This window comes from Pan paniscus, chromosome 3 (genome assembly GCF_029289425.2).
Source record: "Pan paniscus chromosome 3, NHGRI_mPanPan1-v2.0_pri, whole genome shotgun sequence".
Taxonomy (NCBI): domain Eukaryota; kingdom Metazoa; phylum Chordata; class Mammalia; order Primates; family Hominidae; genus Pan; species Pan paniscus.
Genome location: NC_073252.2, coordinates 173926256 through 173953335, shown reverse-complemented (window position 1 = coordinate 173953335; position 27080 = coordinate 173926256). Strand labels below are relative to the sequence as shown.

At 36.7% G+C, this 27080-nt stretch overlaps 1 protein-coding gene across 3 annotated transcripts in view; it reads left to right on the top strand.

The window, feature by feature from the left end:
• ASB5 (ankyrin repeat and SOCS box containing 5) overlaps positions 1-27080 on the top strand; it is a 72583-nt gene that overhangs the window by 31344 nt on the left and 14159 nt on the right. Inside the window, exons 1-7 of one of the 3 annotated variants that reach the window (XM_055112026.2) lie at positions 6517-7329; positions 13119-13198; positions 16031-16138; positions 16852-17002; positions 17163-17297; positions 20598-20789; positions 21880-23927. In XM_055112026.2, the coding sequence (XP_054968001.1) occupies positions 7269-7329; positions 13119-13198; positions 16031-16138; positions 16852-17002; positions 17163-17297; positions 20598-20789; positions 21880-22007 (855 nt within the window). In that variant the 5' untranslated portion in view covers positions 6517-7268 and the 3' untranslated portion in view covers positions 22008-23927. Of the gene's footprint in view, positions 1-6516; positions 7330-13118; positions 13199-16030; positions 16139-16851; positions 17003-17162; positions 17298-20597; positions 20790-21879; positions 23928-27080 lie in introns of those variants that run through there. The other 2 variants (XR_010112076.1, XM_055112028.2) reach the window with 2 other exon arrangements.

Here is a 27080-nt window from a genome sequence, read left to right as displayed (position 1 = left end):
AAAAAATACCAGGCACATGTTTGGTTTTTCCTCTCATCCTGCCAACTACCCTTTCCTCTGCCTTTTAGGGTGAAAAATCTCAGCTGTACTTAAATTGACTGCTGACGTCTTTTGATTTAGAGATGACCTCTAGAAAAATCACAATAGTGAGCTGTGCCTATATAAATAAGAGGACTGTGATTTTGTATTGAAGCCAATTCTAAACTTAGATCCTTGCAAAATGAAAACATGAGCTGGCTACCAGCTGACCGTAATGCACTTTTTTTTTTTGAGACGGAGTCTCCTTCTGTCGCCCAGGCTGGAGTGCAGTGGTACAATCTCTGCCTCCCGGGTTCAAGTGATTCTCCCGCCTCAGCCTTCTGAGTAGCTGGGACTACAGGCGCCCCGTCCCTATGTCCAGCTAATTTTTGTATTTTTAGTAGAGACGGGGTTTCACCACGTTGGCCAGGCTGGTCTCTAACCCCTGACCTCAGGTGATCTGCCTGCCTCGGCCTCCCAAGGTGCTGGGATTACAGGCGTGAGCCACCACGCCCAGTCCTAAGGCACATCTCATACTTACTCCTGAGGATGAAGGAGAAAGGCTAACCTAGTCTCTGATCACGACTGAGCTTTCTGGCTGCAATATTCTGTCTGCAGTCATTATCAACAGGCAATTTTACATTTGATTGATTTGTAGGTTCTTTAAATAGGCTTTTATCTTGTAACGATAGAGCTCATTTCTATTCGTTTCGACTAGGAAAAGCAATTATACCCACTTTTTACTTTCTATATCACACAAATAGTTAAAGACTTCCGGCTGCAGCATGTCTCTGCTTTAAAAATAGAAAATGCTCCAGCATTTCTGGCCCATCCTCCACATTGCACCTACCAGCCCTGATCCAAGTGTTTCTGAATAGAGTTCAATGTTGAAGACATTCTCAAGTTAGCACACAGGAACCTTTGTGAAAGTCTGAAGGGAAGGAAAAAATAGTTAGAAATCCAGACGCTGATATTTCTTCTTGCTAGAGAATTTGCACTTATGACACCTGGTTGTCACAGACAAAAAACGTCAACCAAACTATGTCCGCAGATATTGCTGTTGAAATGAACTGCATTAAGCAGGTCCTCACGAAAAGAGGGCTAGCAAGTATACAGGAATGTTCTTCTAAACAAAAAGCTAGCTGGGGTATTCTGACCAGTCAAGGTTAGTATAGCAGCCATTTCAAATATGTCGGTGTCCTGAAATAAACCATATTGGCCTGTTTTTGCAAATACTAACTTTAAACTGCGGGTGCTTTCCAGAATGCGGATTGAAATGTACATGTATGGCATGGCAAAGGACTGCTCTGTATTCTTGCCTTTTCGTGTATGGAAACTGCATCGGCTGACTCATTTTTGTGACTGTATATTAAACATGACTGCAAACTCTTAGACTCTGGTTTGTTTACCTTTCTGTTTCAGCAGGTGTTTCTAAGTTGGTATGGAAACAAGGAAAGATGCTATTAAGCAGGAAAAGACTGTTTACAGGCAATATGGAAATTTTAAATCATGTAAATTAGACATCAAGTAGGAGGATGATTTAGGCAAGAAAATGAGTAGAGCAACTTCCTAAAAGTGTTCTGACACGAAGTCATTAATTATAATGATAGAAAACTATGAAAGATAGAAAGGAGAATGAGCACAGTACCAAAGAGGAGGAATTATTTTTAAAAAGGAATATCCATACATTTGCATAAGTTTTAGTAGAACACCAGTATGATAGATGATAAATTTAAGTGTCGAAAATGCAGATTCAGAGATAAAACGTCTCTTGCCCCCCAAGATTGTAAGAGTTATATTTACTATGTAATAGCTGGAGCTTGAAGAATGTTATTATAAATGATTATGTTTTTCAAACATACAAAGCATATTTTCAAATAGGTTAAAACACTGTAATTTCTTTCAAAGTTTGAGAAAGCAACTGGATCCCTACTCCCCACCCCAATACACATTTCCTTTTTATTACTTTTTAACAACATAATTAACAACAAAATTGAGAAATATACCAGCAAGGAAAAAAGTGGTTGACTACAAAGAAGACAATTCAACAATTCAACAAATGCCTATCCAGTGTTAACTGTGTGCTAGACACTGTGCTAGAGGTGGGGAGCAGCAATAAGTAGTCTCATCATTTCATGGTCCTTAAAGTCCAGAAGGAATGCAATTATTAAAGAAATAAAGACAATCCTGTCATTTCTTAAATGAAGGGTAAGTTACCTAACTATGCACTAAACCGCAGGCATTAGCAACATAATAGAACTGTGTCAATGGCAAAAATTAAAAAAAAAATTAAGTAAACTAATTCACCTGGATGAGTCTCACATATCTTCAATGCAGATAGAGACTCTAAAGGAAGTTGAAAATAAGCTATCGTTTTATGTTAAAAATCTAATTTTCTATACAATTTTTTTTTCGACATGCCTTAAATATACTGAAAATATAGAGCCAGGCCCAGTGGCACATACCTGTTATTCCAGTGACTCAGAAGGCTGAGGCAGGAGGATTGCTTGAGCCTGATTTGAAGGCTGCAGTGAGCGATGCATCACTGCCCTCCAGTCTGGATGACAGAGCAAGATTCTGTCTCTGAAAAAAAAGGAGAAGAAAAAATATATAATAAAAAAAATGCCCCCATGCTATGATTTAAAATAAAAAAAAAAGACAAGTCTTAGCAAACTTTCACTAGATTTAGCTTTACATTTTCCCAGTGCTGTTAATGAGAATGTAAATAGGATCAGTCTTGCTGGAGGTAATTTGATGGTATGTGTCAAAATTTTAGGAATTTACCCTAAGCAGATAATTATTCACAAAGGTAAGTAATAATATTTGATTTCCCAAAACTAAAAGCCACCTAAACATCATTTGATAGATAATTAAATAAATAAATACACACATAATGCTCTAGCTATATGATTAAATACATATCAATATATCATAATCACTTGTGGTAGAACTATATTTTTTCACATAGAACAATGACCATGAGATATCTTAAATGAAAACAAATCAGTTAAAAACCTTACAAACACTATGATTGTATCTTGATTAAAAAATGTGTGTTTCTAGAAAAAAGTTGGAAAGATACACCCTAAAATGTTTATAATGGTTGTATTTAGAAATAAGCACTATGATTTCTTGTGTATGTCAAATTTCACTTATTTAATGTACAACTTTTATAATCAATAAGGTATTACAGTTAATAGTACTGTATTGCTGTGTTTTGCTACTATTTCAAATATACTATTATTATATGAAAATGTAGAAAACACAATTCCACAATTCTTCCTTTTATTGAAGTAACTCTTCACTTGTCTAGTCTGTTAGTTATATTTATTATGGACTCATTATGGAATAACAGTCCACCAAGTGCCCTATGAGTTCTAGGGTTGAAAAGAATATTGTACCCTAAAATTTCAACTGGACATTCAAAAGAACGGAGTTTGCTTCCTGGCTTTGTCAGTTATTGTTTATAACTTGAGGCAAGTTATTTAATTCCCCTAAGTCCTAATGCAATGGAAATCATAACATTGACTTTCTTAAGAACACACTTTGTGTTGGACACTTCTCATGTCCATGTAACCCTTAGAACAACTAGAATATGTAAGTATGATTGCCCCCATTTTATAGTGAGGAAACTGAAACTTAGCAATGTGAAAAACAGAGTGAGCCAATACGTGATAGAGTCAGGAGTCCAATTCGGATATGCCTCCTTTCACAGCCCTTGATTTTAACCCCATTACAAAGCTCCATACGGCCGCTCAGACAAGGTTCTAATGAAGCTGGGTGTGATCATGTGACTTTGAGCACTCATTCATGCAACAAACATTCACTGATGTGCTAGGTATTGAGGATATGGTAATGAATGAAATCAACTGAGTCTCGCTTTCTAAGGTCTAACATTCTAGTAATAAGTGCTGAGAAGAAAAGTAGAGCAGGGAAAGGAGACAAAGCATGAATGTTGGGGAAGGGACAGGGAGGATTTTTTAATAGAAGGTTGTCAAGAAGGCCTCTCTGATAAGGTGATATTTCAGAGAGCACTAAACTCAGAGAACAAGTGATGTGGGTCTCAGAAAGGAGTACTTCAGAAAGAGCAAACAGAAGGTTGTGTAAGGAAAAGTAAGGAGGCCAGTATGGCTGGATGAAGATGATGGGCCTAGGAAAAAGTGGGTAGAACCCGAGATCAGAGCCTGGAGAGTTCATAGGTCATGACAAAGACTTTGGATTTTATTCCAGGTGAGAAGGGAAGCCATGGGATTCTTTCTAACTTCCAAAGGATTGCTTTGGCTCCCATGTTTAGTACAGACTACTGGAAGGGCATGGGCAGAAACACACTGACTAGTTAGGAGACTTTTGCAATACATCAGATGAGAATAATGGTGGCTTGGACTAGGGTATAGTGGTGGAGGTTGAGATACAAAGTTTGGATACATTTAAATGATAGAGGCAAAATGACTTCCTGGTGTGGGCCTGGTGGGTGTGAGAAACAGAAACTAAGGATTATGCAGAGGGTTTTGGCCTTGAAGCACCTGAATGAGTGCAGTTGCCATTTGCGGATCGGGAGAAGTTAGGAGTAAGGAATCAAGGGTTCAGTTTGGGACATGTTAAGTTGTATTACCTATTTAGATATTCAAGTGGAGAAGTTGAATAGCCAAACCTAAAATTGGGGTAATCAATATGTGGATAATATTTATGTTCATGGCACTAGAAGGGAGCTCCTGAAGAGTTAATGTAGATAGAGGCAAAGACTGAGCTTGGATGATGAGGACTCAAGGTGGGAAAAGAAACTACAACAACAGTGGAAAAAAACACTGGGCCAAAAACAACTGACTCCTTTCAAAGAAGCACACGAAACACTCAATATATAAAGTTTCCTTGACAATTATTGCGGTTAAATTTGAGACCATATTATTATTACCAGGTGATGGAGGGAAATGGTAACACTGTTTAAACCAATAGAGAAATGAAAAAAGAATAGCTAATCTTAAGAGAAAGATGTTGGCTTTTAGAAATGTATTGAGATGCCAGGAAAATATCTAGGTGAATCCCCAGAAGTAAATTTTAACATGTGGCACTGAAATTTGTGGGAGAGATCAGCGTGGGAGCTATGTAGATTAGAGTAATCCATATGCATGTAATAATTGTTACTAAATTTTGACAATATCTATTTTTATCTCCTACAGATATATAGCCAAGAGGAATAAGATGAGATAAAGCATCTTTATCTTAAATAAGTTATCCTTCCTTCTGTTTAGAAGATGTAGTTAAAAGCTGATGGGGAAGATATATGAAAGTAATTGTTTAAAATGAAATTTGGGTTGTATTTGTGATGTTTCAAATGCATTTAGTACTGTGCTAAGTACTTTACATTCATTACAATTCAGTGAGGCAGGTAGACTCATCCTTGTTTTTACAGTTGAGAAAACTGGGTTTCAAGATGTTAACTTCCAAAGGTTACATAACTAGTAAATATCTATGCTGGAATTTGAACTCAGGTCTATCTTATAGTTAAATCCAGCATGCTCTATCCATGACCAGTGATCAGTAATAGTTAACTGAGATAGCTGATAGCTTGAAAATTATTGTGCTTAAATTTGAGACCATATGATTATTACCAGGTGATGGAGGGAAATGGTAACACTGTTTAAACCAATAGAGAAGTGAAAAAGGAATAGCTAGTCTTAAGAGAAAGATGTTGGCTTTTAGAAATGCATTGAGATGCCAGACATTATTTCCCTTGAAACCATGTTTCAAGGATTTCTGTGGCTCTGTGGTTGTCTGAAAGTATACAATAAAGGCTAGTAAATGCCTGGTGATTTTTAATTTGCTTATAAACTTGTGAGTAGAGATGGGATACATGTTGTCAAGTCTGAAGCTTATACTGTATACACTTTGGGGGCTCCTTTAAGAAAAGTAACATGAAATTAGGGACAGAGTCTTAGAAGGGGAGTCTGTGCAGGTTAAGGGTTTCACTGGCTTCATGGTAAATCCACCTCCATTGTGAAGACGATTGTTGGTTTAATATTTTACAGGGGCCAGGCTCGGTGGCTCACATCTATTCCAGCACTTTGGGAGGCCGAGGCGGGTGGATCATCTGAGGTCAGGAGTTTGAGACCAGCCTGACTAACATGGTGAAACCCCCATCTTTACTAAAAATACAAAAATCAGATGGGTGTGTTGGCACATGTCTGTAATCCTAGCTACTTGGGTGGCTGAGGCAGGGGAATCACTGGAACCTGGGAGGTGGAGGTTGCAGTGAGCCGAGATCGCACCATTGCACTCCAGCCTGGGTGACAAGAGCAAAACTCCAACTCAAAAAAAAAAAAAATATATATATATATATATATTATATATATATATATATATATATATAAAAAATAGGTAAGAGATCTGAAAAATGTATTGCCATTTTTTACTGAAATGAACATGTTATATGAAATGTCATTGCTTATTCCCTCTCCTTATAATTAATTCCCTAATTTTCCTATTTTGAGAACACTGAGGAAGAGCAGGTGTGGCTAAACTCTGCACCATTGCTAAGCTAGCTCTCTATTGAGTCCACATCCTGCTTCTGCTGATGGGATGTTCTAAGATTGGGAGCAGGTAAAGACTTTTTTGTTTATTTGTTTTGTTTTGTTTTGAGACAGAGTCTCACTCTGTTGCCCAAGCTGGAGTGCAGTATTGGGAACACAGCTCACTGCAGCCTCAAACTCGGGCTCTAGCAATCTTCTCATCTCAGGACTTCCCTAGTAGCTGGCATTTACAGGGACATGCCACCATGCCCAGATAATTTTTTTTAATTTACATTTTTTTTTTTTTTTTGCAGAGACAAGTTCTCACTATGTTGCCCAGGCTGATCTCAAACTCCTGGGCTCAAATGATCCTTCAGCCTCAGCCTCCAGAGCAGCTGGGGTTACAGGCATAAGCCACCCACCCCCAGCCACAAAGACATTTATAACAATAATATGGTTTTTCCATGGCCATGGACAGAGGTCTAATTGTAGTGCTTTTATTTCAATTCAGGGCACATACTGTAAGGAGAAAAAATAAGTTAGGACCAGCAGTTTCTCAAATAAAGAGGAGTGATCAATAAGAAAAAGCAATTTTGGAAATAAATCCCCTTTTCAAAAGCTGTTTTTCTTTTTGGAGGCCGACGGTCATATTACAAGGAGCTTGGAGCTCCTTAAAATGGCCGAACAGAACTGGCAAATGACAAGTGATTTTTTCTTTTCTTGCTGATTAAAAAAAAAAAAATTATGAGTCGGATTTACCTCGACAGTGGCTGGTGTGAAGTGCCGTGGGGAGATGGTGATTTAGGTATGGTATCAAACCTTACAAAATCGCATAGATATAAAAATGTGAGTGTTTTTCTCTAGCAATGTGGTGTTTACAAAACAGGGCAGGCTCTCTCCCTGTAAATTATATACCAGATGTCTGGGAACAAGAGTTGCTTCTAAATATAGGCAGAGCCACCTCCTGTGTAGCTACAGAGAGAGAATAACTAGGAATTTGATTAGCATGGTGAAAGTTACAGACACTTTGTAAAACAATTTCACACTGAATAATTTATCCTAAAGAGTTAAATTACACATTTTTTAAAGTAAGGGTTGCATTGCTTTTATCTTAGACACTCAATGAAAGTCTAACACAATTATAAAATTACTAAGTAGTTGCACATAAAGATATTTATATCTTGTTTGGTCTTGAGGTGGCTCATAAATCTCTCTGATATAAAGCATATTGATATTGTAAGATAAGATATTTATTATTAAATATGTTTGAATAGAAATACGTAGTGGCTAAATTTCGGATTTTGAAGGGGAAGAACAAGGTGTGAAAACTTAGTTCATACAGAAATTGGAATGTGATATACATTGTAGTATCCTTTGATTCTCATATGTTATTAGATTAATTACATAAATTCTTCTAAGGGATTACAAGAAAATAAATAACAGGGACATAAATACAGAGTTCAAAACAAATAAAAAGATTCTTTTTCATTGAGTGGTATACATGTTCTAGAAATTACTTCTTTAATAGATTGATATAGCTTCATTTCTTATTTCAGAAAGAAAAAATATAACAGCAGTTGTTGGTTGCTGGCTTATATATATTTATAAATCACACAATTGTTTTATGTCATTTAATTAAGGTGACAGCACACAAAAATATTTTAGTCAATAAATGATGTTGTTTATTACTTTAGTTTCCCTATCTTGGGGGAAAAGATTGTTCCCTAAAACTCATCTTAAAATCTCCCCCATTTACCAGCTTATGTTTAGCCAATAATGCTAGTTATTATTTATTGTGCATTTAGAGAGCAGGCACTTAACATTCTCATTTCTAATCCTCCCTCAATCCTGCTTCATGGATTGTGCTTTTCTCATTTGATGAGGAAACAAAACCTCAGGGAGGTTAGAGGACTTTATAAAGGCCACTGTCCTGAGCTGGGGTGCCAATCCAGGCCTTTCCAGCCCCTCAGCTTTTTTCCTACACCCAATCCCATTTCTCACTTCCTCCTGCTCTCTATTTTCTTCTCCTCCTTCTGCTCTCCACTCCCACCCCCTTCTTCAAGGAATAGTGAGAGATTGCAAGGCCCTTTGCAGGCAAGCAGAGCTCAGTTCATGAAATGATAGCATGTGCCTTGTTCCTGCAAGATGGGCCAAGGGCTCCCTCATCCAACATTCAAAACTCATTTCTGAGAATGACAATGACATTAAACTTTTTCATGCCAAAGTAGGTCCTATTAATAGAAATAATAGCAAGTGCACATACGTAATATCTGGCTTCAGTTTTTTTTTTCCTGTCCCCATCTTGATGGACTTAAGTTTGGATGATAAAGAAAATGGCAGTGGGGACAGAAAGCTAAGCGACAGCCTGGGAGGAAACAGGGGGATGGGATTTGGATACTTATGTTTCTTTGTTTTGTCCCTTATGTGGCCTGCTTTCTAAATAATCCTGTCCTTCTCTCTCTCTCTCAACCCTAGCAAGTAATGCTGAAATTGTTCAGAAGACTAATACAATCATTTTGATGAACAAACACATTAGTATGCAAGGGAGAAGAGCTGGCTGGAAGGAATATCAAGTACCCTTCAGCTACAAATATTGTTAGCTTTACTTCCCCTTAAAGGTCATCATAGTATACTAGAAAGGAATGAGTCCAGAATGAATCCCAAAGGCCACGTCTCTAGGCCTTTACCATTCCCAACAATATCTGGTTAATTGTCCTGTTAACTAGTGACAATGGAAAAATAGGCAGGGATAATGGGTCGGCATCATATAATTCAGCACCTGTGTTTAAGAGATAAATTAAGGATAATGAAATATACTATTATACAAGAGGGAAACTGATCATTATAAATATTATAAGTGGTTATTTAAATTTAAACACATTTAGGCATTGATTACTAAAATTTTTATTAATTTATTATTGCTTTGCTGATTGAACTGAACAAAGTGGCTTCACATATGCAATCTGTTTGCAAAGTTAGTATTATAATTTTCATATTTTCTTAAATATTTAAGTATTCACAAAAAATTGATATATGTTCTGAAGTTCTGCAGAATTTCATTCTGCAATCATGTTGTTTAATGATCATACAAACAGATGCCTGTGATTTTTAAAGCATCAGATTTCATCTTAGAAGCTGGAACTGGCAAAATGCTTTCCCCAAAAGAACATTATTTATGATGATAACATTTGCATATTACCTAATGATAACACAATGTTCCAATTTCCTATAAGTTATGACCTTGCCACCAATTTTTGTCCTACCAAAAAATATTTGTTGGTGTGCATTATTGCAATTCTGCCTTGAATATATAATAGAACTGTCTGTCACACACAGTAGAAAGAAGTAATACATAAAAGCTAATCACAGTAACTTGTTGCAAATGAAAACTCAAAAGAATTATGTGTCTGGCTTACTAATTTTTCTAGATAAGCAAGAAATAACACTAGATGGAAACTTATATCTGTTATTGAGAGAGAAAGCATACATTAGTCTTCTTTTGGGAGTTGTAATGTCTTTAATTGTAAACCTCAATTATCGTTATTCTGTAATTCAAGATAAACACCCATGCAAGAAACTGGCTGGGAGTTCTATCATTTCAGGGACGTATTCAAGGAATTGCTTTTCTTCTTATAACTATGTGATAAGACTTAATTGTCATTGTCTTTTTTTCTCTTGAAATCAGGGAGCAGAAGAAATTTGCTGAAAGGGAATCAGAATGAAACAGACTATATATTAAAATAGTAAGAGATGATTAATAAAGACTGTGTAGACAATAGAAATTCCCTGACTATCTAAGAAACAGAACCCAATATGAGAAAAGTACTTTTAATTTTCATCCCACTAAATTAAAAAGATCTTGCTAAAACTTAGAATCATAGTTAGCCTTTGCCTCCCTAATTTGTTTACTTACAATTTAGCATGGATTACAACATTCCTGCACTATTGCTATAGTATCTTGTTGCAGTAAACTTTATCTTGTCAAGCAACAGCCTACTTTTGCCGAGAATAAAATGAAATAAAACTTCTCTTTAGACTGAAGGGTTTTATTTTGGAGGGGGTGTTAGAAGGAAAAATATAGTAATGAAATCAATGACAGGAACAAAATGTCCCAGAGAGATGTATGCTGTTACCACTGGCTAAAATGTTTCACAGACTCTGTGCGTGAGAGAGAGTGTGTGTGTATTGAGAGATAGGATTGCTATCTCTCAACAAGTGAAAAGTGTTGTCACTGCAGGTAGGAGGCTGCAGTTTGAATTTTACATCCACCCCTTTCTAGCTGTGTGACCTTAGGCAAGTTATTTAACTTCTGCATGTCTCAGTTTCCTCACCTGGAAAACAGAGATAATAATAGCGCCAACCTCAAAGGATCAGGGTGAGGATAAAACAAGTAAATTTATGCCCAGCAACCAGGGCAGGACGTGGCATATGGTGAGGACTGTGTAAGCGTTCTCTGCTTTTATTTAGGCAATCAGGTTATCATTAAATAAGTTGGTTTTTCTCAATGTTAAGATTGTTGTTACTCCAGCCTGGTGCAGAGGGCAGAAGTCATTTACCAGTCATCAATCCCTTTGTATCTGGTAATATTACAGAATTTTCTCAGAAATACAAATCCTAAGGGAAAGCAGGCAGAGTCTCTCTTCTCTCTGTTGACTTACAAGTAATGGTAATAGCAGGTAATGTTGAATGGTGTTTACTATGTGTGTACACTAGTCTAAGCACAATGTATACTATCTGATTTAGTTTCTCATATCTCCTTGAGGTATATACAATTATTATTTCCATCCTCAACTAGAGGAAATGAAATCTAGATGAAATGTAATGATTTAGAGAGTCATATGGTCTAACTCCAGAGCTGATGCTCCTAGCCCTGACTGCCATGACCACTCATTGTCTTCTTTGTTTTGCCTTTTGGTTTATGCAGAGTGATTTTACTGCAGGGGAGATAACTAGCTGTCTTGGAAGTCTTTCCTTACCACAATGGTGATACCCGTTTTATAGCAACAGGCAATAGAATGCTTAAGCACTAGGACACTGTTGAGAGTCATTCAGGAGAGCTTGGGTGCAGAAGCAGGGCTCATGCTTCACTTCAGACGCGGGGCTCAGCTACTTGCCCTCCATGGCAACATGTTGCAGCCCCTACACCGCAGAGCCCAGGCAAGCTGGGGTGGGGGGACCACAGGAAATAGCAGAAGGAGCTGGGATTGTGGCGAGGTGGGCATTCAAGCTGCTATTCCTGCTAAAGGGACAAAACAAAATTGAGAGGAGGGGTTCAATGTGAAAAAACATGAAACATAACTTTTTTGTGGCTGATCTGGTGACCTTAATTCTCTTTTTCTCTGTCAGGTGTATTAGTCAGGGTTCTCCAGAGAGACAGAACCAACAGCTGATAGATGAGCTATATGAGAGGAGATTAGGGGAATTGGCTCACATGACTATGGAGGCTGAGAAGTCCCTCAACAGGCTGTCTGCAAGCTGGAGACCCTGGGATGAGGTAGCGTGGCTCAGTCCAACTACAAAAGCCTCAGAACCAGGAAAGCCAATATAATTCTCAGTCAGAGGTCAAAGGCCTGAGAATCCAGGGGGCCACTGAAGTCCTAGAGTCTCAAGGTCAGAGAAAGCCTGGAGTTCTGATGTCCAAGGGCAGGAGGTGGAGAGTGTCCCAACTCGAGGAGAGTGTTCCAACACCAGGAGAGGTTTTTTTGTTCTCTCCAGGCCCCCAGCCATATGGTGCCCATCCATACTGCAAGCAGCTCTCTCTACTCAGCCACCTACTCACAAGACAATCTCCTCTGGAAACACCCTCACAGACACACTCATAAGCAATGCTTTACCCGTTCTCTAGGTGTTCTTTAATTCAGTCAGGTTGACACCTGAAATTTACCATCACTAATCCACCCCTTGTCAACGTGGCACCTATATGCATCTTCTTAAGCTATACTTAATCTCCAAAATAAATGCAGCAACAAGGTAATGGTTGGAAGAAATATGTTGCTAGTGAGTCACTAGGGGTAATAGTGAGTGCAGATAATTCAAAAGGCATAGTAAGCCGGGGGCGGTGGCTCACGCCTGTAATCCCAGCACTTTGGGAGACCGAGGCAGGTGGATCACTTGAGGTCAGGACTTCAAGACCAGCCTGGCCAACATGGTGAAACCCTGTCTCTACTAAAAATACAAAAATGATCCGGGCGTGGTGGTGTGTGCCTGTAGTCCCTGCTACTCGAGAAACTGAGGTGGGATAATCTCTTGACATGGGAGACAGGTTGTACTGAGCTGAGATCACGCCACTGCACTCCAGCCTGGGCAACAGGGCGAGACTCCATCTATTAAATAAAATTAAAAAATTTAAAAAGGCACGGTAAGTCTGGGGTGGGTCAATTCCAGAGCATGCATCATGGCTCATGTTCGGAACTGCCTATCTGGTTCCTGCAATAAGAGTCAAATTTCCTAATATACAGTATAAGTATCTGGCTCACCCTGTTGAACACTGAGTGTGAATAATTTATGTGATCTTGGTATTGACTGTGTCTACTGGGATTCACTTTGACTCTTGGATTTTTGTTTTCTTTTCTTTCTTTTTTTCTTTTTTGACAGGTTCCTGGGCAGATCGATCACCACTACATGAAGCAGCAAGTCAAGGTCGCCTTCTTGCTCTGAGAACATTATTATCACAGGTAATATATTACATATAGTTTAAAATATACCCCCTTTCCATGTGCACAGAACATGGTCAAAACCAATCAATCCAAATATGATAAAACCACTTACATTTTACTTCTGCCCTTTTATTTTAACTCATGTCAGAGAAGTCAATAGTTTCTCACTTATCTTTGAAACTTCTTTTATAAATATTTTGATATAATTGTATGTCTTAGTATTTCAGATTTCTCAGACAGCATATTTGTTCATCGATAGACATTTAAAGAAGTAATGATTGGATTTATGTGTTATTGATTGAGCTTTCTAAATATGCTTAACTCTGCACAATATGTGCAGCTAATTACAGACTTACTTCAATAATAACATATCCAAAAAGAAGTCACCAGTTCAGATGCCAAAGCAATCTTTTTTAACATTGTGGTGATCTGTAATATGCTATGGGCAATTGCCTAACAAAGCTACAGGACAATCATTTCTATATTTGCCTGTTCATCAGACTCACCAGAGGAAAAATAAAAAACACAAATCCTTATTGAAACAGAAAACACTCTGGCTTGGGTATTTTTTTAAAAACTTCTGATATAATTCAAATGCACAGCTAGGCTGGCACAATGGCTCACGCCTGTGATTCCAGCACTTTGGGAGGCGGAGGCAGGTGGATCACCTGAGGTCAGGAGTTCGAGACCAGCCTGGCCAACATGGTGAAACTCCATCTCTACTACAAATTAAAACAAAATTAGCTGGGCACAGTGGCTCACGCCTGTAATTCCAACACTTTGGGAGGCGGAGGCATGTGGATCACCTGAGGTCAGGAGTTTGAGACCAGCCTGGCCAACGTGGTGAAACCCCATCTCTACTAAAACTACAAAAATGATCCGGGCATGGTGGCTTGCACCTGTAGTCCCAGCTACTTGGGAGGCTGAGGCAGGAGAATCAGTTGAACCTGGGAGGCAGAGGTTGCCGTGAGCCAAGTTCACGCCATTGCACTCCAGCCTAGGCGACAGAGCAAGTGAGACTCCGTCTCAAAAAAAAAAAAAAAAAAAAATCAAATGCACATCCAGATCTGGAAGTCATGCTCTAGTGTTTCCCAGTCTCAAGGAGAAAGAACATTCTCAGATGGCTACAGAGAAAGGAAAGGTCATGTTGCCCAATTTAAAAAGCATTGCCTGGGTCTCAAGACCTGGATCCTAGGCTGGCACTTGAGGTGAATCACAACCTACCTGAGCCTCCTTTTCTCATCTGTAGAGTGAGACACTTCCTTAGGGCCTTCCAGTTCTGTGATAACCATGTGACTGTTTTGTTTTGTTCATCACTTGATGGGAGGAAAATAAACACTAAAAAGGGGTCAACAATTTCTAAAGGGTAATTCCTCAGAAAGGGCCGTGTGGTTCTTTGAAGAAGAGCAGTCTTAGGACATTTTTCAGTGTGTGTCTCTAATCCACTGACAGTTCAGCCAAGAATCACGAGAGGCTGTCCCCAGAGCCCGATGTGAAAGGGAGTCTTGGCCTTCTCAGGTGCTTCTGACATCCGGTCCCTCTGGTGTGTGGCAGTGTGGGATTAGCTTCCCAGGTCTGACTGCTGGCTAGCCAACTCGAAGTCTTTGAAAGGATTATGTTTTCTTGCCTTCATTTAAAAATTCTTCATGTCTATATTGGTGTTACAGATTTTGGTGATCTGTAATATGTTATGAAGATTTGGCTTTGAGGTTCTTCCTGTTACAGTGCTTAGTATGATTGTCAATAGACAATGAAATACCAAAGATATCAAGAAGGCAAACAATCTCACATCCTAATAGTATTTAATTATTTTAGTGTGATATTTTGAGTTTGATTGGAATACAGTGAAAAAGTGTTTACTTAGTTTTGATTGAATAATTACAATAAAATGATGTCTTCATATGCTGGGCATTATAATGATAATTGCTTAACATGCATAATCTCATTTAATTGTCATGATAATCTTCAAATTTAGAGGTTAAGGTATTTGTCCAAATTAAAACTATTCGTGATGGAGCCACACTTCAAACCCAAGTCTAATTGATTTTATAGTCACAGTTCTTAATCACTAGCGCACAACTTCATCATACCTATTTAGGGACAAAAGTTCACAAAACTGTTTACTATAGTTTAGAGTATTTTTCTCCCATTCTTGGCTGACTTATAATTTTATAGCCTCAATCAAAACAAGTTGGCCGGGCGCAGTGGCTCACACCTGTAATTCCAGCACTTTGGGAGGCCGAGGTGGGTGGATCACGAGGTCAGGAGATCAAGACCATCCTGGCTAACACAGTGCAACCCCGTGTCTACTAAAAATACAAAAAAATTAGCCCGGCCTTGTGGTGGGCGCCTGTAGTCCCAGCTACTCGGGAGGCTGAGGCAGGAGAATGGCGTGAACCCGGGAGGTGGAGCTTGCAGTGAGCCGAGATTGCTCCACTGCACTCCAGCTTGGGTGACAGAGTGAGGCTCCATCTCAAAACAAAAACAAAAACAAAACAACAAGTCTTTAGTTCTACAAAACGAGTGTTTAGTTCTACAGAACAAAGTACAAAATAAGGACAAAAAAATATTAAGAAAGCAACATTTAAAGAAAATGTGCCAGAATCTATTGAACCAAATACTTAAGGCATTATTGGGTCCAGACATGAGGGTGCCACAGTAATAGGGCTAAGGAGTCTGGACAACGGACTGACCCTATGGAATTTGAACTGGCCTATCCTGCTAAACTGGAAACTCGTTTGCCTGAGATTCTTTGATCTCTAAAATATATCACTCTCTAGTGACATCCATATAGATGATTTTTTAAGTATATAACTCTTTGCTCACCTTTCAAAATTATGCCACATTTAGGGTTATAATGTAAATGCAGTAACCTTAGACCATGTCACCCCATTGCACGAAGCCTGCCTTGGAGATCACGTGGCATGTGCCAGAACTCTGCTGGAAGCAGGAGCTAATGTAAGTACCTTTCAAAACATTAATCATTTAACATCTACTGACGGAGAGAATCCAACAGAGTTCTCATTTTACTTTTCTTTCCTTCATTCTCGGTAGTTTTCAAAAATAGCAGAATAAAAATAAAGCTCTTGAATTCCTTAGTCTTCTTATTGCACTCTAAAAAGGATTTCCAATCATTGCATAAATGGGTAGCATGCTGCATCATAATATAGACTATTCTTTAGGTTATTTCCTGCGTTCATGACTGTAAATAGCAATCGATGAACATCTTTAGGTCTATAACGTTTGCCCATCTTTTGGATGATTTTCCTTAAATAAAGTCTCAGAAATAGAATTACCAATTTTACCACTTTAAACTAGCAATGTGGCTTCATTACAACTTCATCATCATTACACTTTTTTCTTCATTTTTACTCTTACTGAAAAGTATCTAATCATTGAATTAGATCTTATTTGCCATTTGAGCATGCATTTTTTTCATGATTTCCACTAGTTTTATGCCCATTCCAATGAATTATCTGCCATATCATATTTCTGTCTGTTTTACAGCTTTTCTTGTTAATGCATAAGAGCAAAGTATACTTTGTCATATTTACTGTGCACATTTTCCTACGTATTTCTGTTAGCAAATCACATACCTTTTGACAATGCCTAAGTCGGTTACTCGTGTATGACTTATGAATCTTATTTTTGGATATTTTGGTTTGGTTTAGGTAAATGCAATCACGATAGATGGCGTGACTCCGTTATTCAACGCATGCTCCCAAGGCAGTCCAAGCTGTGCAGAGCTGCTTCTGGAGTATGGTGCGAAAGCCCAGCTGGAGTCATGTCTTCCATCCCCAACGCATGAGGCCGCCAGTAAAGGTAACTTAGTTCTGGGATTAAGTGACAAGGGGAGAAAGTTTCTTTAGCAACCTGCAGTGCTCTGTTGATCTTTCAATGAATGACACCACAAGGGAAGCCTGGGGTGAGGTGTGTGGGATGGATGGGCATTAAGTTAAACTCCTCTACTTTGTGTTGGCAGGTCACCATGAATGTCTTGACATCCTGATATCCTGGGGCATAGATGTTGACCAAGAAATTCCTCATTTGGGAACTCCTCTCTATGTAGCTTGTATGTCACAGCAATTCCATTGCATCTGGAAGCTTCTTTATGCTGGTATTTTCCTTTAAAACATCTTCCATTCTGTCCATACACACAAGCAGTTATTTATTTCTCTAAATGAGCATCTTTAAAAATTAGATCTCATTGCTAAAAAATGTTCTTATTTTAAGCATTTTCACACATGAATAGAGAACCAATAAAAAAGAACCTCATTCTTGATAAGCAATAAAAAAGAACCTCGTTCTTGATAAGTCAGCTTCCTAGCTCACAGATAGATACATAATCTCTATATTTTGCATGCACTGCATTAGCAGACATTTGAGTATGTAATGGATTCTGAAAGCTCTACTTTTATCATAAAATTAGGATCCTCAAGATTGAATATGATGTTGCCAAGTATGTATATGTCTTGGAACAAATCCATCAAAAGAAATTTTCAGGATAGTAACTGCTTGGACAACCTCGTCTTCTGCTAACCTTAAAAACTCATGCACTTTTCTAGACTTTGTACTTTCTGTCCTGCTTACTTGAAAAGACTTACTGCCCTTTTCCACTTACTTGAAACAAATCAATTCCTCAAGGTTTGTTTCAAGTAAATTCAGCTTTAGTCCCCTGAAAAACATTCCTAACCCACTGAGACCATAGTGGTCCCACTTACCATAGGACTCAGAGTCTCCTTACGATTTGGATCATACCTTTTTTTCCCATCCCTCTTTTCTCTAGCATCGTTCCTCTCTCTCATCCTCTCATCTGATAGATGTTTAGAATATAAATAAAATGAGTAAATGGAGTTCTATGCTATTTATTGTTTATGACAATCATTTGATCCCTGATAAATGCTGACCTTTATTTTTAGTAGCCCTTTTATGCACTACTCACGTTATCTTAGCTAGCTGAGAAACTTCTTGCAAGCAGGGTCTACATCTACTATTTCATTCTCATTACACCTACTCAGTCTTAGACATGATTCTGTTAATAGTCATTGACAGATTGTTATTTTTTGGCTATGTTCTCCCTCCCATGAATTTTGTATGATCAATAGAGTTTATGCTTTCTAGCAAGCTTGTCCAACCTGCGGCCTGTGGGCCCCATGCGGCCCAGGATGGCTTTGAATGCAGCCCAATCAAAATTCATAAACTTTCTTAAAACATTATAAGTTGTTTTTTTTTTTTTTTAGCTCATCAGCTATCATTAGTGTTAGTGTATTATATGTGTGGCCCAAGACAATTCTTCTTCTTCCAGTGTGGCCAAGGGAAACCAAACGATTGGACACCCCTGCTTTAGAGCCTTTCATTCCTTTGCTAGGAATATTATTCTTTCCACCAAACATTTTATACTGGGTTTTTAAATATATGGGCCTGTAATCCCAGCACTTTGGAAGGCCTAGGCAAGTGGATCACTTGAGGTCAGGAGTTTGAGACCAGCCTGGCCAACATAGTGAAACCCTGTCTCTACTAAAAATACAAAAATTAGCTAGGCATGGTGGCAGGTGCCAGTAGTCCCAGCTACTCGAGAGGCTGAGGCAACTTGAACCCGGGAGGTGGAGGTAACAGTGAGCCAAGATCATGCCACTGTACTCCAGCCTATATATATATATATATATATATATATATATATTTATATATATATATTTATATATATATATTTATATATATATATTTATATATATATATTTATATATATACAAATATATATATTTATATATCATACAAATATATATATTTATATATCATACATATATTTATATATCATACAAATATATATATTTATATATCATATATAAATATATATATTTATATATCATACATAAATATATATATTTATATATCATATATAAATATATATATTTATGTATCATATATAAATATATATTTATATATCATATATAAATATATATATTTATATATGATACATAAATATATATATTTATATATGATACATAAATATATATATTTATATATCATACATAAATATATATATTTATATATCATACAAATATATATATTTATATATCATACAAATATATATATTTATATATCATACAAATATATATATTTATATATCATACAAATATATATATTTATATATCATACAAATATATATATTTATATATCATACAAATATATATATTTATATATCATACAAATATATATATTTATATATCATACAAATATATATATTTATATATCATACAAATATATATATTTATATATCATACAAATATATATATATATATATATAAAGTACTGTTAGTAATTGTTGATCGATTGTTATTTTCAGACCCTTTTCTTCCATAAAATTGACATAACCAACAAAGTTTATGCTTTCTCTATGGAAATTTTGTTATGGAATATAATTTTTTCACGAAACATTTTATATTTGTTTTAAGAATATTGAAAATGATTACATTTATTGAAATTTGAAAGGAGCAGAAGGGCCATAAAGGGACACTTAAACTGTACTGCTTCATTAAGACATCATTAGTTTTAAAGATAGTATCAGAAAACAGAGTTGAAAAGAACTTATGCATTTTTATTGGTAGACATTTCTGGTGTTGTAACCGTTTATGTACCAGAAAATGGGATGGTTATTTTTAACAGTACTAAACAGCATTTATTTATTGCAAATGCATTTAATGACCAGCATGTGCCAGGCTTTGCACTGGGATAAAGTAAGTATGCAGTAGGTAATTTAGCATGTACGCTGTATTTTAATGTAAGCATTTTTAAAAGCTTTCCTTTCATGCAGATATCATCAATGTGCCTTTTGATTTAAAAGGCTCAATATCTTTATATACTTACTGACTTAAACTACATAAGTGAGAAATGGCAGGAAAATCTATATACATTTTACCTAAATAGCTCACATATTCATGAGTTTCCCAAGAAAACCAAAGAGCTTCATTGCCTTAAATAGATGAAAAGAATAATAGAAATAAGCAGCTGAAAAATTCTAAAAGCTATCAACCATGATGAAAATAAAAATGAGTGAACTTAATTGTGCACTCTTTATAATAGTAGTTAATATGGTTACTTTTGGAATCATTTAAAAGTTAAAAAGAATTTTATTATGATAGTTCAAGCATACAGAAAAGTATCAGAGAGTCGCATAACAAATGTATGTACCCTCTGCTATTCAGATGTGCCCAGTTTATATATATGTATATGTACATATGAGACATATATGTGTATGTAGATACTGTATATATATAAAGAAATAACTCATAATAACAAATAGAGTTGAAGTCCCCTTCGTAACCTTCCTCTATTGCCTTTCCTTTTCTATCCCCACTGAGGCAGCTGGCTTATTTAACAATTTTTATTTATATTTATCTTCACTTTGTATTACATGTAGGTGCTGATGTACAGAAAGGCAAATATTGGGATACTCCATTACATGCTGCTGCTCAACAATCCAGCACAGAAATTGTAAACTTACTGCTAGAATTTGGAGCAGATATCAATGCCAAAAATACAGAGCTTCTGCGACCTATAGATGTAGCTACATCTAGCAGTATGGTGGAAAGAATATTGCTTCAACATGAAGGTAAGAAAAATACATGTGGAAACTTACAAAAACAAAATATATTTGCCTAAAATAGATGAAAGTGAGAGAGTTTTTGTTGGCATGGAAAGTAACAATGGCATAAAATGTGGAACATTATTTTTGAAAGTAGATGATTTTTAACTTAGGTTTTATCTATAAAGAAGATATCAGCCGAGTGTGGTGGCTCACACCTGTAATCCCAGCACTTTGGGAGGCCAAGGCGGGTGGATCACAAGGTCAAGAGATCAAGGCCATCCTGGCCAACATGGTGACACCCTGTCTCTACTAAAAACACAAAAATTAGCTGGGCGTGGTGGTGCGTGCCTGTAATCTCAGCTACTCAGGAGGCTGAGGAAGGAGAATCACTTGAACCCGGGAGGCGGAGGTTGCAGTGAGCCAGGATTACGCCACTGCACTCCAACCTGGCAACAGAGTGAGACTCCATCTAAAAAAAAGAAAAAAAATGATAATTTTAATTTTCTCTTTCATCTTACCTAAACCCTCATATATTTTTGGTTAAATATATTCAATTAGTTTCAGTAATGCATTATATGCACTTCTGGTATAATATCTGCTGATTTATATTTGGAGCATGCCCCATTTTATAAGGACATGAACCTTCTATAACATATTATAGAAATAAAATTAGTAAATATTTTTACATTTGAGACTTTTGTTCTAAAATAGGATTTCTTAATCCTAGTCCAGGGACTATAATATTTCTTTTAGGGTAAATATTAAACTTAATTTAAAAATTTCCCCTTTTAGTGCATAATACTTCTCAGGACTTTTGATTTATATCTCCTTCAAAAAGCAGACTTTGTTTCTGAGGCTTTAAATTCAACAATTATTTCCTAAGCCTGAGGATTATAATGTTTTAAGGAATGTATATGGAATATATCTCAATTATAATAAGATCTTATAAATAAAAGCAATATAACTGCTTACATAAATTTCCCTAGTATAGTGGTCATACTATCCTAGGTTTACTACAAAGCATTGTAGTTTTTATGGTTTTATGTTATGTACCTTACAACATAAAAAATTCATTTCTATTTTAATTAACAAATAGATTCATGTCTTCTTGTAGCTACCCCAAGCTCTCTTTACCAACTTTGCCGACTCTGTATCCGAAGCTACATAGGAAAACCAAGATTGCACCTTATCCCACAACTCCAGCTGCCAACGTTACTGAAGAATTTCTTACAGTATCGATAAAACAGTAAAGTAATTCTAAATACCTTTAAAATCAAAATTTCTATTTCTTTTGCTTAAGGAATAGTTCATATAAAAATATGCTAAAGATAGGGTAAAAGTGAGTGTGAGATCACCCAGGGAAGCAGTAAAATATCAATTTTCATTTTAAGTGTATTAGTACAATTGTTTTATCATTTATGCTGTCTTTGGATTATAGCATATTTATAATATCTATTTTTTGTTTTTTCAATATACCCTCTTGTTTATTCAGGAAAAAATAATAAAGTCACTATCTTATGTTTTCTTTTGGATTGGAAATAAATAAAGCTCTTAGTAAAGTTATTCATATTATATTTAAAAAGGTCTATGTTCTTCAACTAATGGGTTAACTTTTTAATTTTGGCTATTGTAATTGGCTAACTTGTTATTGATATTGACATTAAATATGAATATGCTTAGCAAAGAGCAACTAATATGCTTTCTGAAACCAAGATGATGCTCATTCAGGAAATCCACTATGTTGAACGTCCACTGGTCATTAGAATGACCACTTCATAAAGATAAATTGCCCCCCCGCTTACCCCTGGCAAAGGAATCACAAGTCACTTCTCTTCTCCATAATACATGGACTTGTTACAGAAAAGTGATAGGATGAAAGGTCAATACTGCCCTCTCACCCTGAGATATTTAGAACATTACACACCTTCTAAGGCTATTTTAAGACTGCCTCTTTCTCAGGAGTAGCCCCTGATGATCTCTTATCAAGGCGGTTATATGCATATTACTCCAGCCTTCTTCCATTTCAGAAATTGTCAATAGCTAGTGATACTTGGACTTAAGAAAATGAACTATATATCTAATTAACGAACAGACCCTGGATCATATTCCAGAGATCATCAAATCAGTCCAAGGATATAAAAAAAATGGAAGATTAAAAACTCAAATTGCAGAGTTTTTAAAGAGTGGGTGCCACTTAACACATTGGAGACCTTAAAAAATGTATATAGAGAACTTAATCGCACTGTTTCTAATTCTTTTTACACAAAACAAGGGCTTAGAGCATACTGTATTTGCAAGTAATAGCAAGAGAGTATTGTATAAAAGAAGATATTACTAAACTAGTCCTCTGCAAGGGTAAATACTGTGTTTATTCTCTTCAGCTTTAGCTATACTTGAGTGCAATAAAAAACTTAATAAAATTTTATGCCTGTTTTGTAATTCAGGGCCTATTATGATTTTAGAAATAAGATAATCAACATACAACTCTTTGTAAAACAAAAGCAACTTTGGGTGAGTTTTATAGATTTATTAAATTTTGATAAAGTAAATATTTTGACCACTATTTTCAACAACCCAGGGCTTATTTTCTTCTGACTTCTTGGCTAACTTCCAGACTATGGGAAAATAAATTATGATTGTATGTGACCCCCAGATCACTAAGCTTGCATTTTGGCAGAAAGAAAAAAAATCAGTTGTGATTTAAAACGTTTGTTGAGATTTTCAAACATAGAAATAAAGCTGTAGCATATTCACTAAACAATGTTTTATATGAGGATAGGGACCTTTAAATATGTGTTTTATAGAATATCTCACACATTTGTAATGGATAACGTGCATTAAAATGGAGTTCTTATTATAGAATAACCTGGTTAAACAGATATTAAAGCTGCTTTTGGGTAAAACAGGTTTCCACCAGTATTTTCCCTGAGCTAGAGGAGAAGTCTTAGATTTTAAGAGTAATACAACACATCTATCTTATTAGTCTTGTGCCAATAAGAGAAGTAAATATCAAACATTAAAATGGTCACTTTACAATTTTAGTATGTCTGTACCTTGTATCTTAGCTTGAGTATGATTGTCTTATCAAAGTAGTGTTCTAACTTTAATGTATTGTATGTTTGTTATTATATTAAAGTGTGATTATTATTCATTGGAATAAAACACTTTGTCTCATCATTTTATTTTATAATGAAAGGTCATGGAGTGACTCAGTTGCACTAATTTTTTTCACCACCAGTTTCCAAATCACTGAATCATGAGCATTAAGATAGAGTAGCACAGAATAAAAAATAGATACCTCAAAGACCTTCTAATCCAAGACATATTTTATATATATGTGACATATAATACATATAATATATGTGATATTTAATACATATAATATACATATATACATATATGTATACACACACATTAAAGTTCAAGGACAAAATTTCACAAAGTAAAAGAAACAAAATAGTTACTATGTGACATAAGATTTAAGAAATTTAGTAAAACAATAACTGTAGATAGACACTGTTGAAACAATTTTTTTGGATTAAAAAAGTAATTAAATTCTATTGTTTTAATAACCACAGCATATATTTGGTGTTTCTGAGAAAGTAAATAGATATGTAGTAGAAAAGAAAGGCCTCTTCAGAGTAGAAGGTTTTCTTTGTTCCATCATAGCACTGAGCTCAACTGACTAGTGATCCAGCTACAAAATAACTTAAAAATTATCCTTTCCCTTGGATTATTCCCACTTTTTTACTTCAGTTTCTCTATTATTCTTATTATCATTTAGAATTTACTTTATTTTAAGGTTAGCCCTTTCTCTTAAAAACCTAACTGAACTTTCTCACAGTTTCAAGATTGATGGAAGAAAATTTATTAAGAAAATTCAGTGCATTACTAGCTCTTCATCTGCCCCATGACCTTAAGCAAATCATTTCATTTCAGCTGTGTAGGTCTCTATAGGGGGAATCTGCCCCAATATTTCAATGTTGGTTCTATTTTCCATAAGTATCGGCCAGCTGAGGAATAAAGAGAGACACTACAAAGAGAGGAATTTCACAGCTGGGCCTCCAGGGGTGACATCACATATTGGTAGGACTGTGATGCTCGCCTGAGTCTCAGACCAGCAAGTTTTTATTAAGGGTTTCAAGAGGGGAGGGGGTGTAAGAACAGGGAGTAGATCACATGTTTCAAAGGGCAAAAAGGAGAACTACTGATAAGGGTCTAACAAAGATCACAAGGCAAAGGGCAAAAGCAGAACTACTGATAAGGGTCTGTGTTCAGTGGTGCACATATTGTCATGATAAACATCTTAAACAACAGAAAACAGAGTTCGAGAGCAGAGAACCAGTCTGACCACAAATTTACCATGGCAGAGCTTTTCCCCACCCTAGTAAGCTTAAGGGTACTGCAGGAGACCAGGGTGTATTTCAGTCCTTATCTCAACTGCATAAGACAGACATTCCCAGAGCGGCCATTTATAGACCTCCCCCCCCCAGGAATGCATTCCTTTCCCAGGGTATTAATATTAATACTCCTTTCTAGGAAAAGAATTTAGCGATATCTTCCCTACTTGCTCATCTGTTTATAGGCTCTCTGCAAGCAGAAAAATATGGCTCTTTTTGCCCGACCCCACAGGCAGTCAGACCTTATAGTTGTCTTCCCTTGTTCCCTAAAAATTGTTATTATTCTGTTCTTTTTCAAGGGGTACTGATCTCATTTTGTTCAAACACATGTTTTACAATCAATTTGTACAGTTAACACAATTATCACAGTGGTCCTGAGGTGACGTACATCCTCAGCTTATGAAGATAACAGGATTAAGAGATTAAAGTAAAGACAGGCAAAAGAAATTATAAAAGTATTATTTGGGAACTGATAAATATCCACGAAATCTTCACAATTTATGTTCTTCTGCTGCGGCTCCAGTCAGTCCCTCCATTTGGGGTCCCTGACTTCCCACAACGCGTCTCAGTTTTCTCTTTTTTTTTTTTTTTGAGACAGAGTCTCAAATCTCAGCTCACTGCAACCTCTGCCTCTTGGGTTCAAGTGATTGTCCTGTCTCAACCTCCTGAGTAGCTGGGATTACAGGTGTGTGTCACCACACTTGGCTACTTTTTGTATGTTTTGTAGAGACAGGGTTTCACTATGTTGGCCAGGCTGGTCTTGGACTCCTGACCTCAAGTAATCCACCTGCCTTGGCCTCCCAAAATGCTGGGATGGCAGGCATGAGCCACCGCATCCAGCCAGTTTTCACATTTTTTAAATGATAGGTTTCCTTCCCATTTTCAGTTCTGTGTTCAATTTCATTGAGTCTTTTAATAAGGGTGGGGGAGTTCAAATACATTTTAAAAATTATTTTTTGGTTTATGAAAAACATATTGCATGTACAAATTTTATAAATTACATGTTCAGGTTTGCAAAAAAGTTTGTTTCATTATTCTGAACAGAATTTAATTTTTACTCCAAGCTTCCTTTTCACCAAGTGAAATCAGGAAATTCCTGGATAAACTCAGTCAATTCAGTGTTTTCTCAGACTCTTCAAGTAAACTTTTCAGTCAATTCAAAGCTCTGCCCACCCCACCCCCCACCACCCCCAACCCCTGTGCCATTTCTTCCTGGAATGACATCTAAATTCCAGAAGACGTCTGTGAAATCCAATTTCTGGTGGGAGCATGCATATGCTCTTGTCCTCTGGGAGACTCGAGTGTGTCAGGAGAGTTAGGCGGGGGATATGGGGCAGTGATTAGGTGACAGATCACAGAGGGCTTTTGCACTGATTTAAGAAAGCTCCTGCTGGGCGTGGTGTGCACCTGTAGTCCCAGCTACACAGGAGGAATGAGGCAGGAGGATCACTTGAGCCCAGGAGTTGAGGCTGCAGTGAGCTATGACCACATCACTGCACTCCAGCGTAAGACCCTGTCTCAAATAGAAAGAAAGAAAGAACAAGAAAGAAGAAAGAACGAATGAATAAATAAATAAGAGAGAAAGAAAAGAAAGAGGAAAGAAAGAAGAAAGAAACGAAAGAGAAAGGAAAGAAGCAGGAGAGAAAGAAGAGAAAGAAAGAAGAGAAAGAAAGAAAGGGAAGGTAAGGGAAGAAAGGAAGAAAGAAAGAAGGAAAGTTCCTAATGTGAAAGTCAAAACACAGACTAGATCCTCCCAGAGCTCATTTTCCCTCCTTGCCACTGCAAATCCTATTCCCTCTGCCTGGAACACATCCTTCTCCATGGTCTGTCTTAATAACTGCTGCATTACCACCAACAATTAGCTAAAAAATCACTCTTCCAAGAAACCTTCCTCACCCTCCTCCCAGCCAAACCT